The sequence below is a fragment of the Leptosomus discolor genome, chromosome 1, assembly GCF_034619465.1.
Source record: "Leptosomus discolor isolate bLepDis1 chromosome 1, bLepDis1.hap2, whole genome shotgun sequence".
Lineage (NCBI taxonomy): Eukaryota > Metazoa > Chordata > Aves > Leptosomiformes > Leptosomidae > Leptosomus > Leptosomus discolor.
The window spans coordinates 99,574,034-99,587,010 of NC_141391.1; the positions used below are offsets into that span (position 1 = coordinate 99,574,034).

At 39.6% G+C, this 12,977-nt stretch overlaps 1 protein-coding gene across 2 annotated transcripts in view; it reads left to right on the forward strand.

The window, feature by feature from the left end:
• DSCAM (DS cell adhesion molecule) overlaps positions 1 to 12,977 on the forward strand; it is a 405,653-nt gene that overhangs the window by 252,810 nt on the left and 139,866 nt on the right. For both annotated transcript variants that reach the window (XM_086481614.1, XM_086481606.1), the window contains exons 9-10: positions 104 to 223; positions 3,801 to 3,974. In XM_086481614.1, coding sequence (XP_086337740.1) covers positions 104 to 223; positions 3,801 to 3,974 — 294 coding nt within the window. The remainder of the gene's footprint in view (positions 1 to 103; positions 224 to 3,800; positions 3,975 to 12,977) is intronic.

Below are 12,977 nucleotides of genomic sequence, written 5' to 3' on the forward strand. Positions count from 1 at the left end.
TTCTGCTATGAAATGTTATGCCTCCCTAATTGACTGGTCTGCCATTTTGAGCTACCTGCTAAGTTGCACAAATTCTCATGGCTCCTTTTGCTTCCTCCCACAGTGCCCCCTAGGTTTGTGGTTCAGCCCAGCGACCAGGATGGTATCTATGGAAAAGCTGTAATTCTCAACTGTTCTGCAGAGGGTTATCCTGTTCCTACCATTGTTTGGAAGTACTCAAAAGGTAGGATTCCTCTGGTGATCACTGGGGACAGGTTAATTCTGGTTTAGTAACAGCTTACTCACCTGTAAATTACTGGTTTATTCTTCATGTTGTCAGAGGCTGGCAGGGTTCAATAAGGGAAGGTTCAGTCATGTTTATACTGTTCTTATGTCATTTCCATAAGCACGTGGTGCTGGCCATTGTCATAGACAAAAGGCTGAGCTAGACGGACTTTTGGTCTACCTTAGAGACATCCTGGAGCTACGAATGTGTGCCTGTGTTAGCTATGGCCTCAATGGGCAAGTGATGAAATAGACAGCTGAGAGAAAAGAGGTACTGCTTTAATTGAAACAACCTCAGATCAAGGTTCACTGGCAGCATTTGGCTGATTTTTCCCCCCTTCAAAATTCATGATACCATGGCCAATCGTATCTTTTCGGCAAAGAAAGGTCAGGTAACATTAGCATAAGCAGTAATTCAGTATGTGTTTTACATAATGTTTTAACATTTTCTTCTCATGTAACAGAGCATTAAAACTGGCCCCACTTGACCTTCAGTAACCACAGGAAATTGACTGCTTTTTAATTAAAATGTACTGCCTGCTAGATTGCCACTTCTGACCAGTTGTCTTCTGGTAGGTTTTAGCAAGAAAACAAACTCTCCAAACTCTGTATCCAATCTAAATTACTTAACTCTTTAAAAAGCAAAACTAGGTGCTGTTGATAAGAAATCTTTACATAATGCTCCATGTCATTTCTTTTTCCTTAGTGTCTGAGTATAAATTAGATTTGAAGAAAAACGGTAGGGGAAGAGAAATGTTCATGTTAAAGACTATTTTTCTTTTATTGATAAATTCTGGTTTGTGGCAAGAAGGGTGCAGAGCTCCAATTTCCATTAATCTCAATGGTATATGGGGTTTTAGCTATGAATACAGGTCACAAAGAAGTAATTCTGGGTTTTGTGTTTGCTTGTTGAAGAAGGATGCCAAGCCAAGCTAGCTGAATTGTAATTAACAGTGAAGAGATAAGCAGCCCATCTTAATAAAGGAGAAGGGGATAGTGGTTTGATTTTAGTGACACTCTACCATCAAGTGACTGTTTTTAAGGTTTTCCGTTAACAGCTCTGAAGTTTTTAAGTCAAAGGAAGTTTTAGTCAGTATGATGTAGGCAAAGTCATCAAACTGCAGTTTCATTTTTTGGCCAAAATAACTCTAGGTGAAAAGGTCAGTATTTTTACAAAAGCCTGTATTTTGTTAATGGATGACTGCAATTTCAACACCTAGTCTAAGTAAGGTGCTGTACAGGTCTATAGGATATATGCTACATCTTCCTTTAAAGAGATACATTATATAACTGGTTTGTGAGCAAGGTTTGTGCCGAATTCTGAAATAATTACTGAAGTGAGGCCAGCAGGAGTAAAGTAATCAGGTCATAGCTCATCTGTAAGTACCACAACAGAGTAGAAAGGGCATCTGTACACCTGCAGTTAGGTTAGTGTCATGTCAGTGAAAAATGGAAAAAGAGGGTTCATTTTTTTGTACATCAGAATAGACAGGTAATGGAAATGGCCTTGCTGTCTCTAAAGAATAGTGGCAGTGATCAATATAAACACTCCATAATAAGCAATAATCTGTTGGTTTAAGTCCTTCAGACTTAGAGGCAACGGGCGCACACCGAAACACAGGAGTGTTCCATCTGACTATAAGGAAACACTTTTTTAACACGAGCGTGACCGAGCACAGATTGCACACAGAGGCTGTGGAGTCTCATTCTTGGAGATATTCAAAAGCCATCTGGACATGGTCCTGGGCAACGAGCTTTAGGTGACCCTGCTTGAGCCAAAGGGTTGGACCAGATGACCTCCAGAGTTCCCTTTCAGCCTCAACCAATCTGTGATTCAGTGAATCATGAGCATGTGGTCCTTTTGCAGATTTGTCCATGTGTGTCATAAGCTGCTGTCACTGCTTAGGAAGGACTTTGGCTGTAATAGTAGTAACAGCGTGTGTGAAGAGTAAGAAGCCTTTGCAAACTGTTAGGCAAAATTTTGTCCAGTTGTAGCTATCCTCGGGAGTATCAGCCCTTTCCATTCTGTGAACACCAAATTGTCCCCAGAATTTTTCATGTGAAGAAATATAAAAAGTGAGAGCTTGCATCTGCCTACTTGCGAAATCAATTGCAGACAGGTAGAGTTAGTGAAGCATAAATGTGCCTTCCATTTAAATGACAGGAAAAATGGCTTACTAAAGAAAAAAAATAGATGAAGGGAGAAGGCGGATAAGCATGTGACTAAAATAGTTGAAAAATCAACAATGGCAACTGATTTTTTTTAAAACATTATCCCTTTAACATTTCTAAGTTCACCGTATCAGCCACCAGGCATTCAGTGTAACTGTAAGTCCCCTAAGCAAACTCTTCTAGGACTAGAGGGATTTTTAGTATGCATGTCTGATCTTTTTTAATATTCTACATGTTGTATTCATAGGTTGTTATAGCTTGATATTTTATACTAAATCATTCCCCATAATATTTATTCATCGTGTTTCCTCCTGGGCTGACTCAGCCAACTGCGTATAGTAATTAATGCTGACAGATATTAACTTCGTGTACAGAAAGTGGTAAAAGAGAATTCCACTGAAGAAGACTACCTTATGATCTCCCTGAAAAATCCTGTCTCCTGCTGCCAAAGTAGGTTGTAAAACTGTTTGTTACAAGAACCATATATTAGTATACACTTAGAGAGTCCCTAATGCTGGAGGAACCTGAACTTGTGGTGGGCCTCTGGACAGTATGGCATGCTAGCAATATGGCAGTATCCTGTTCCCTATTTCCTAAATCTCCCAGTATCTTATTTCAAAGAAAAAGTAGTCTCTTTCTTAAAACCAAAGTTGACACAGAAATCTTTGGCTTCCTGTCTTTTTATGGACCTTCCATTTTTTGTTACCACCGAACATGGCACCTCATGCCTGATTAGTGGTCTGAGCTTTTTGTTTCTTTTTTTCTTTCTGTTAACAGTTCAAATAAATACTGGCTACAAACATAGCAGAACAGAGATTTTATGTGTCATCAGTCAGTCAGCTGTAGGAGGAAACAAGCAACACGGTCACTGATGTGGTTTTCCACGTTTCCCTGAGTTTCATAAACAAGGTCCTAGAGGTCCCTTGAGTATGCCACGTTTACTACAACAGACATCCCTCTTAGTCATAAGAAATTCATTTGGTGTATGCATTAGGGATGCATACTTGTATAACTGTTCAGCTGTAATTGTCAATAATTTATCAGCCTCTAAATGTACAACAAATGTGCCTTTTTACCCATGAGCGGTCTGAAAATCTTAATTTTCTCTCTCCCCCTTTCTGGTTCTTCCACTTCTGCTTCGTGGTTCTTTTGCCCCTTTACCTTTAACATGGGCAAATTATTGGTACTATTACCTTCCAAAAGTCTTTCTTCTTTCTATTTCATTAATTAAGTTTTGGCAAAGAACAATTCCTTTTATTCTGAATTGAGCCTCTAATAGGAAGCTATAGTTTCTGGCTTATTTTTAAAAAAATGGAGATGCTTTTCTTCCTAACTAACCTATTTCCATGGGGGTCCTGCTTTAGGTGCTGGCGTTCCTCAGTTCCAGCCAATTGCACTGAACGGTCGTATCCAGCTTCTTACAAATGGCTCCTTGCTGATTAAACACGTGCTGGAAGAAGACAGTGGATACTACCTCTGCAAGGTCAGCAATGATGTGGGAGCAGACGTCAGCAAGTCCATGTACCTCACTGTTAAAAGTAAGAATTACAACACTTCTCTGTGATCCAGATATTACCATTGTGTGAAAAAGGCTTGTCTACTGCATCCTTAGTTTGGAGGGAGGGGAGGCGAGGAGGGGGGGAACAGGTTGGTTTTGTGGGTTTAAATTTAATGTTGGTATTCAGCTGCATGTGGTAACATCTGGAAGTTAGTATGGTTGATAAATAATATTGCTTAGTAGAGGGAGAAAAAGGAACTTAAAGATGAAAAGGGTTAACATTTCAAAAATTGATATCATGTCTGTGAGCTACAGCTGAGTAATGAAGGGGAAGTGAGAAAATTCTTTGGTCAAGGGTAAGAAAACAATAACAAAGGAGAAATACCCACAACTGTTATGACTCTTGGAAGTTGAAGAAAATATGGATTAAAAAGTCCCTTAATCTATTCTCAAGATACCATAGACAGATACTATAGGTACAATTACAGTAGATACTACAAGATGCTATAACATACTGTAAGATATTCTAGATACAGCCACAGTAGTTATTTTGACTTAACCACTGGCAGGTAACTTTCAGAAAATGCATCTAATTCTGTTGAATCTGTCTGGAGTGCATACACAACCTCAATCTATCTGTACTTTCTAGGCACAAGAGACAAAAGCAATCCTGTTTTCAGGTGCATGTTAGCTGTAACTCCTTTAAACATGAACATAGCTGAGAATATAGAGGAAATATTGTGGAAAAAAGAGCTGTAGAGATAATATAGTTTCTCTCTAGAGAAAACAGAGACTATTGACACTTCAGCATGCCAGATGTTCCTGGGTGACCTATTAGTCTAGTATTGAAGGAGGTCACCAAGCCATGCACTTTCATGTTTGTATGATTTTTGAAGATGGACTGAGTACTTTGAAGTTCTGAGATGTCAATTAGTTTGTAAAAGGTTTGCCCTGGAAAGTAAGATTGTTTGGTTGTTTTTTTTTTCTCTGAAAGGAAAACCTAACTTACTCTCCATTGGAGAGATATACTTTAGACCATTAATGTCTAGGTTTAGGGGTGTTGTTTGTTGTAATGTCAGAGAATGAATAACTACGTTTTTTGAAAGGAAAAGAGTCAACTTTTTGAGATTTGCAAGCACCAGTACCTTAGATGTCCTCTCCACTCTGATTTACCATTGTGGTTTCGTCCTCTGAAAGATAGCATGATATCGCAACCTCTCAAGCAAGTATATTATTTGCATACTTTTTCTGTGGATCAGTAGAAGTTCCAGCTTCCGTGGTTTCCATAACTGGCCGTTTTTGGGCCAATCTTCAACCATAGTAGCAATGCACTGCTGTAATATGCTACAGAAAAACAGCTTTCCTCTGGTTGGCAGCAATGCACACTGCCTGTCTGATCACTGCATGCAGTTTCATGTGTGATAAAAGAGCATCCCTTATCAAATAAGAGCAGGAGCTTCCCTGGAGAGTCAGTTGCTGTTTGAATCTAATGAAAACCCCTCCAGCTCTGAGATAGAAGGCAAGCATGTCTGTACACCCTCACACATCCACACTAACACACGTATTGCTCCCAGCACGGCTGTTAGAGCAAACGCAGTTAGTGTGTTGGTGCGTGCATAGAAGAGGCACAGCTTTAGCTTTCATCAAGCACACATTAAGGACAAGCTGCTTTGGGGAAGTGTGCCATGGTGGGCTTCAGGTATAGCTGGATCCCCTGTTCTGGTGGTGTGGTTAGGGCACATAACCCTGTTCAGGTGGAGTGGCTCCAAAGGCCTGGACCTGCCTTTATTCTCTTTGGTACTGTATCTTATCATTCGTTGTTTTGTTTTTCTCTGTGGTTATTCTGGCTCCTTTTCTTTCTCCCTCACAAGCCTATTTCTGGACCCTAGTCCTCAGGTATAGCCCTACTACTAGATAAAAACCTTGGGCTTCATTCATAAATTCACAGTGTTCTTAATTAGTTGATCCTGCTCCACAAGGTCATCCTAAATGGCTTCTTTACACAGAATAAGAAAGTAAGACCTGGCCCAGGCAGTTGCTTCTGGGTGACAAAGTTGGTAAGTAAGAAATGGCCTTCCAAAATATAAGCAAAGGTTAGCATCACTATATTTTGTCGTGGCTTGCTTGTGAAAAAATGGCTTCCCACCCTCCTTCAGTCTGTATATGGGTTGTCCGTGTAGCCTAAATCAGCTGATAAGAAAGTAGAGTGGCTTAAGCGGATTTAGTCCCTGATCATGAAATTAGACTGCCTCTCAGAAAGACACGGCAGCAGTCCCTTCATAGCTGCCTCCTTCGCTTCTTAACTGTCCCTTATACCATAGATACCTCATGTATGTGGATGCTGAGCATTGATAGCATCACTACGAGCTTAAAAGAAACCCTGCTCTTATGCGGTGGTTCTTCTCCACGTGTGATAAAAGTTTCCACCTCCTCTGTTAGTAACATTGCTGGATAAATTTTTGCCTTTCATAGATCCTGTGACAAATCTCTTAAATGAGAATGGATGCTTTAAGCTTCCAGAATTTCCAGTGTTATCTGTATCTAAACAGAAAAGCTATTGATCTTTGATGTTAAAAGAGGTAGACAAATTTTTGTTTTGGTAGTTCAGGAGTTGGCAGCGTAAACATTGACCTAATATACTTCCATGATATGCTACCTCTAAAATTGATGGACTTTTCTTAATGAAAAGCCAGCTCAAGCTATAAACCATCTTGTCTTGCTTAACAAGACTCTTAATGCTAAGAAGGAAATTATGGTAATTGCAGACACACATTTATTTAATGCCTCAGCATTTGTTGCGTGACACCTTCACATCAGAGAAGCTGGCCCAAATTCTTGGTTGAAGGGAGATTGTATGAGGAGGGACTGCAAAGAAAAAAAGATGAGAGGAAAAGAAAGAAGCTGCAGCAATATTAGCAGAAATGTGGAAAGAGTGAGCTGCCAGAGTCGATGTTGAATCAGGAAACACAGGGCTAGAATGGCAGCTGTGAAAGCAGAGAAGCTTCGCTTAGCAGCTATTGTCCTTCTCCCTTTATTTTCAAGAAATGAACATAAAAATCACAATCGGTGTTTTTTTCTCTTCTTCTGAACCAAGAATAAGTAGTTCTCAAATTCCTTATTCACTAAGACATACAATATTAGAAAATTATGAGAGAGATCTGGAATAAGGAATCTAGTGCTGTCTTGAGAAATGACTCCTGGTGCTTGGGATGAGAAGACTTCTAAAGAATTTCTATAAAGGATAATGAGCCTTTAACATGAAGGGAAGAACTAAAATTATTTAAAGGTTGCCTGGGAGTCACAAGGGAAGAGATGTCTGCTTAAAATGGACTGCCTGCCTGCCTTCATCTGAATAAATGTCACACTTCCTAATTCCACTTTAGGCTCTATATATAACATGATAGAATGTTATTGTGAAAAAATTCCCTCCTGAAAAGCAAGCTTTCATTAAGGTATGTATGTTTCTACGTAAATAATCTGTTGGAGGCAGTCATGTTAGCCCTGCCCCTTCTTAAATGTATCGCTTATTTTCATGTCAGTGTGGAGCCTGAGAAATTTTAATCTGATCACCAAAACATTTCCAACAAATCCTGTCTGCCAAGAAAACAGAATTGCTTCATTCACTTTTCTCTCAACTATGCTTCTTAACTATTCGCATTATATGTGTTTAATACAGAAACCTAAAGCTGTCAGTCAGACCCACACCTCGTTCCAGCAGGAACATACTAATCCCAGCTAATACTTTTAATGATAAGATTCACCACTTAAACATTTTTTTAAAAAAACTTTTAAAATTATTTTCTATGACAAGAGCTGGTGGAATAACAGAAGAGGCTGTTTGGGAAAGGGAGCACGGTCGCAGTGTAAAAGTAAGTCTAGCGCCCTGTTCCTTGGCCACCCTGTGCCTCTACTGCCTCTGCTTCCCTTATAGTGCCTCTCATCCACATTGACCATGACCTCTTCCAGGCAAGATTTGTTTCTCTCCATCTTCAGGCAACTCATGGAACAAAGAGGCCCCGATCACATAACTATCTACTATTGCAAAAGAAAGAGAGTATAAAATATTAAAGTAGTTAAAAACACAAATGAACCCAAAAGATGCTTGTAAAGGGAAATTCTTAATCTGGTAAAGCTGTTTCCTGTACTGCTAGCCAACAGTTGTTCCACGATGCTGCTGAAGAACTCAGCATTTTTTTTAAAAATGGATAGAAGTCCATGACTGTCTTCCTCCATGAAACTTTATCTGGGCAAGATAAAGGCGCACTTCACATGCGGCCAGTCAAATGAGTTTGCTTTACTGCAAGACCTTCAATAAAGCCAACAAGCTGTGATGGAGAACTTGCTGGGCTCTTCTCACTGATGCCTCTAAATGTTCATTTTAGTTTTTAGGAAAATAATTCCTGTTGAGAATGCAGGAATGTCGAGATCTGTCCGATTGCTACTTTTCCTTTTGTATGAAAAGAATAACATTTATACATAGATGTTAGCCTTTGTTTTGTGTCAAATTTCTCATTATAAATGCATATATCCCACAAGATGGCAGTTGGGGTGGCATTGCCTTTCTGCATTTACAAAGATATATTATCCATGATATGTTGTAAAAAAAATCACCATCTCTAACACCTTCAAAAAATGTTTACAGGAAGAGCAGTGATCATACTATGTCAAATTCACATGAGCTCACCTATTTTGATATCCTTTATCTGTCATTGCTCTTTTTTCATAGTCCCATGGTCTGTAAATAGTGTTTTCTATGGCAAAGCAAAACAAAGTCCCTTTCTCTGATTGTGTACTGTGTTTTGCCGTTTTATTCTTCTGACGTTCTGCCATGTTTAAACAAAGAGCTTTTTCATTTATTTGCTTCTTCATACTTATTTTGCAGTTCTCTCAGGTAGAGCGCATTTTTTTCCAACAGACAAATTTGGTCAAAATTGGTAAAAATCTATTTCTTGGCAAACAAAGACAAAAACTGTGGTAAGTATGAGGATGTGAACAAACTGCAGTACAGCTCAGTTTAAATTCCTAGTCAGTGGTGATGCACTGTAAGACTCTCAGAACACTGTTTTAATTACCTACTTATTTTCATTAAATGCACAGTCTAGAAGATGCTGTAAGAAATCTATGGTAAATCTTGGAAACATAAAAATTCTCCCTAGATAAAAGTACTTCCTCTTGTTAGAAAAAGAGCCCATCTTTTTTCTAATGAGGTCCTCCCTCTATGAGAAATGAACAGGGCCTGAATGCTGTTTTCTGACTCTTCAGACCATTGGCACAGCTTTGATTTAGGGACTTGCACTTTAATCACCCATCATGTGTCATTACCCCGACAGGCGGCAGCAGCCGCAAGATACAAGCTCCAATAAATTGCACTGAAAATCGCTGAAGCGATCCTTTGTTGATTTTCCTTTACAGCTATTCAATGGCAGATCAGCTGTCATAACAACACAGTGCCTGTGGCAACAGGGTGAAATTAAACGTGAAGTATGTTCAAGGTAGCTGGTAGAAAGCTGGAATATCCCTTTTCTTCTGTACATTCAAATGCTTTCTACTTCTCTCAGTATTGCCAAGCCTGTGGCAATTGGCTAAAACGAATGCTTTCTCTTGTAAGATAATTGCCAGATGTACTGCAATACAAACACTTAAGTGCTTTTGTACGCAAATCTTTGCAATACTCTCATTTAAGGAAAAGAGAGGAGGTAAGGACTTCTATCTTCTTTAAAAAAATATTTTTCTAATTGAGTGCAAGGAGAAAAAGAATATATCAGCCCTTTTTCTTTTCTTCAAGACTGGTTGAACAGCAATGATTTTAGCAGGAAGGCGAAACAGATTTCTCTCCAAATAGCTAACTGGAAAGTGTATGTAGGCTCTGGCTGTATCGTGTCCATTTGTATCAACAGTATTGTATTTATTGGTCTTTTTTCAGAATAGTTATCTCTCTCAGCTTTATGTTGCCCGAATAGCAACATTCAAAAGGAAGCATGGGTGAGGTTTATTTTCAGAAGTTTCTTTCTATTGAACTTTTCATACTGTATACAGAACATTGAGGCTTTCCTGGAAAATGACCAGTTTAACAAAGTTGTGATGATTTCATCTTTTGAATACCTTCACATCTTTACTTTTCTTAGAAGGCCTCATAAGATTTAGGATTCACAAGATATGTACTCTAGCTGCTGTTTTATTTTCTCCCTTTGCCAAAGACTTTAGTAATGCTTAAATATAGCCAAACCACAGATATTTTAACAGTGTCCCCTCTTTTCTTAACCTTAATACCTGTTGTGTCCTATTAAATTACTAGTTTGTTCAGAGAAGGTTTTACATGGCTCTCAGATTGCAATGAACTCTGTGTCCAAGTCTGCCCAGTTGTGGTCAATAGACTCTGAGCAACAGAGATCATTTCAGATCAAGGACTACAGCTCCTATGTCTCTGAACACTGCTGAAACAAGACTTGGAAATAATGTCTGCTCTGCTCTCCTCCTCTGGTTGAGATGGTGGTGTTGCCATGATTGATACAAGCTAGATAGATAATCTATTCATAATAAACTTCATTGAGAAAGTAAGGCCACAAATTTTAGTATATTTTATTTGTCACAATACTGCAAACCCTGCTGTGCTAGACTATAATAAATGATAATCCTGAAAGGCTCTTATCTGGAAGCAAATATTCTGGAAACTGTTCTTACTGATAATCTGAAAGGTCATTTTCTTGAAAAAGAATTTAAAATGTAACTATTCAGATTTAGGCCTGCCTTCACATGAAATGTGAATGAATACCCTTCTGGAACACAATATGTCTCAACGTCCTTTTAAGAAAAATATATGCCTATAAATTTAGGACACTTGACAGCCAGAATTTCAGGATTACTCAACTTGGAGTTAGTCGTTTCTCATCTACCAAGTTTGGTTTGGTTTGGTTTGGTTTGGTTTGGTAAACATTACTCCTCCTCATTTGATAAGACAGGTGGAACATCCTCGAATCTCTGATGTTCATTGTTGTCTTCCTTTTCACCTCCATCTGCGAAAAGGTTGAGTGTCCAGCTCCTAGCTCCACACCGTGCCCCTCCTGGGCTCTGCATCACCTCTAAGCATTGTTCAGGAGAGTGGGCAGAGACCATCCTTGGGTGCAAGTTGCTGCTCAACCCACAGCAGCTCAGATGGCTACTTCAGGTGGAAGAGCTTTTGTCTTGGTTTGAAAGACAGGTGTCTGCTGAGGAAGGCAGGAGCCTCCCTTGAAATGGAAAATGCAACCCCCTTCCCTCCAAATTATTATAATTTTGAAATTAAGGGGCCTTCAGGCAAAGATATGGGGAATAGGAATAACAGTTCTTTACATATATATATATATATATATATATATATAACACAAGGCAGGAAAAAAAAACAACCAACTAGTTTACACTGACAGAGTCAGAAATACAACCTGACACCCTGTTAGGGTGTCAGTAGCAGTCCGATAAGATGCTGGCTGCAGTCCTCCTGAAGTGATGGATGTAGTTCTGTTGAAGCAGCGATCTTGTAAAAGGGTCTGGTCTTCCTCCGAAGGTCCAGTGGTAGGTAGGTAGCTCTTGTCTTCTAGAACTCCAGTGGGGGAAAAAAATTCCTCTCAATGGGATGGCGAGTCGTGAGCCAGTTCTTTGATGGGCCATTAACAGAAGATAGTCCAGAGGGGGGAGGCAGGGAGCACCGCCCCACCTGGTCTCAACAGCTCCTGAAGATGGTAATAGAATACTTTTTTGGGCACATCTTACACTGTAACCTAGGACAGCTTTGCAGGGCACATACAGAGCATCATATTCAGAAGCACAGCAGTGGAGCACTAAGTGGTTGGAGCTGGATGTGATGTCATCTAGAGGCTATAGTGACATCTATCATATGATATCACACCAACTGGAAGATGGGGAGAGAAATGAGTAGCGTGCTGGTTTTGGCTGGAGTAGAGTTAATTTTCTTGATAGTAGCTGGTATGGGCTATGTTTTGGATTTGTGTTGGAGAAAGTGTCAATAATTCAGGCATGTTTTCATCATTGCTGAGAAGTGCTTAGGCAGAGTCAGGGCATCTTCTGCTTCTCACATTATCCCACCAGCGAGCAGGCTGGAGGTGCACAAGAAGTTGGGATGGGACACAGCTGGGACAGCTGACCCCAACTGACCAAAGGGGTATTCTATACCATATGACATCATGCTCAGCATATAAAGCTGGGGGGAAAAGATGGAGTTGGGGGGCATGTTTGGAGTAATGGCGTTTTGTCTTCCCAAGTCACCATTAGGCATGATGGAGACCTGCTTTCCTGGAGATGGCTGAACATGTGCCTGCCCATGGCAAGTGGTGAAGGCATTCCTTGGTTTGCTTTGCTTGAGTGCTCAGCTTTCACTTTACTTAAAATTTAAACTGCCTTGTCTCAACCCACGAGTTTTCTCACTTTTGCTCTTCCAGTTCTCTCCCCCATCCCAGCATGCGTGTAGCATGAGAGCGGCTGTGTGGGGCTTAGTGGCTGCCTGGGGTTAAACCACTACAGTAGATACTGTAATTAAATTTGAACATTTATCTCGGAAATTCTCAACACACCACTCTTAAACTAAAAAAATTCTTTAAAAACTTTTTTTTTCTGATGTTTCCTTAAAATTATGAAGTGGTTTTAAGTCTCAAAGTCAGATACACAGAAGTGTGTCTTAATACAAATAGTGTTAAAACAGTGTTCTGATAGACTATTTCTTTCATTCCTTTAATCCATGTGGCAGAGGAGTAACGACTAAACACTCACCATGCCCATAAATCAGTAATGATGTTCACTGGTTTATCTAGAGGCAAATTGGTTTCAAATGCAGCATGTATATAGGTACATATTTTTTCTTGAATATTTCCCTTAAGGGGCATTTAGTGCTTATAGTGTATATAATCCCTTGGATTTTCATGCTTCTGTTTTATTAAGCCAAATAATTTTCCTGAGGAACATTTTAAAATATAAATGCTACTGTGAATATATTAGTTTCTTTTGTGGAGTGGGGGCTGTATGCAGTGCATTCGCTGGGTTTAATGTTGCGTTC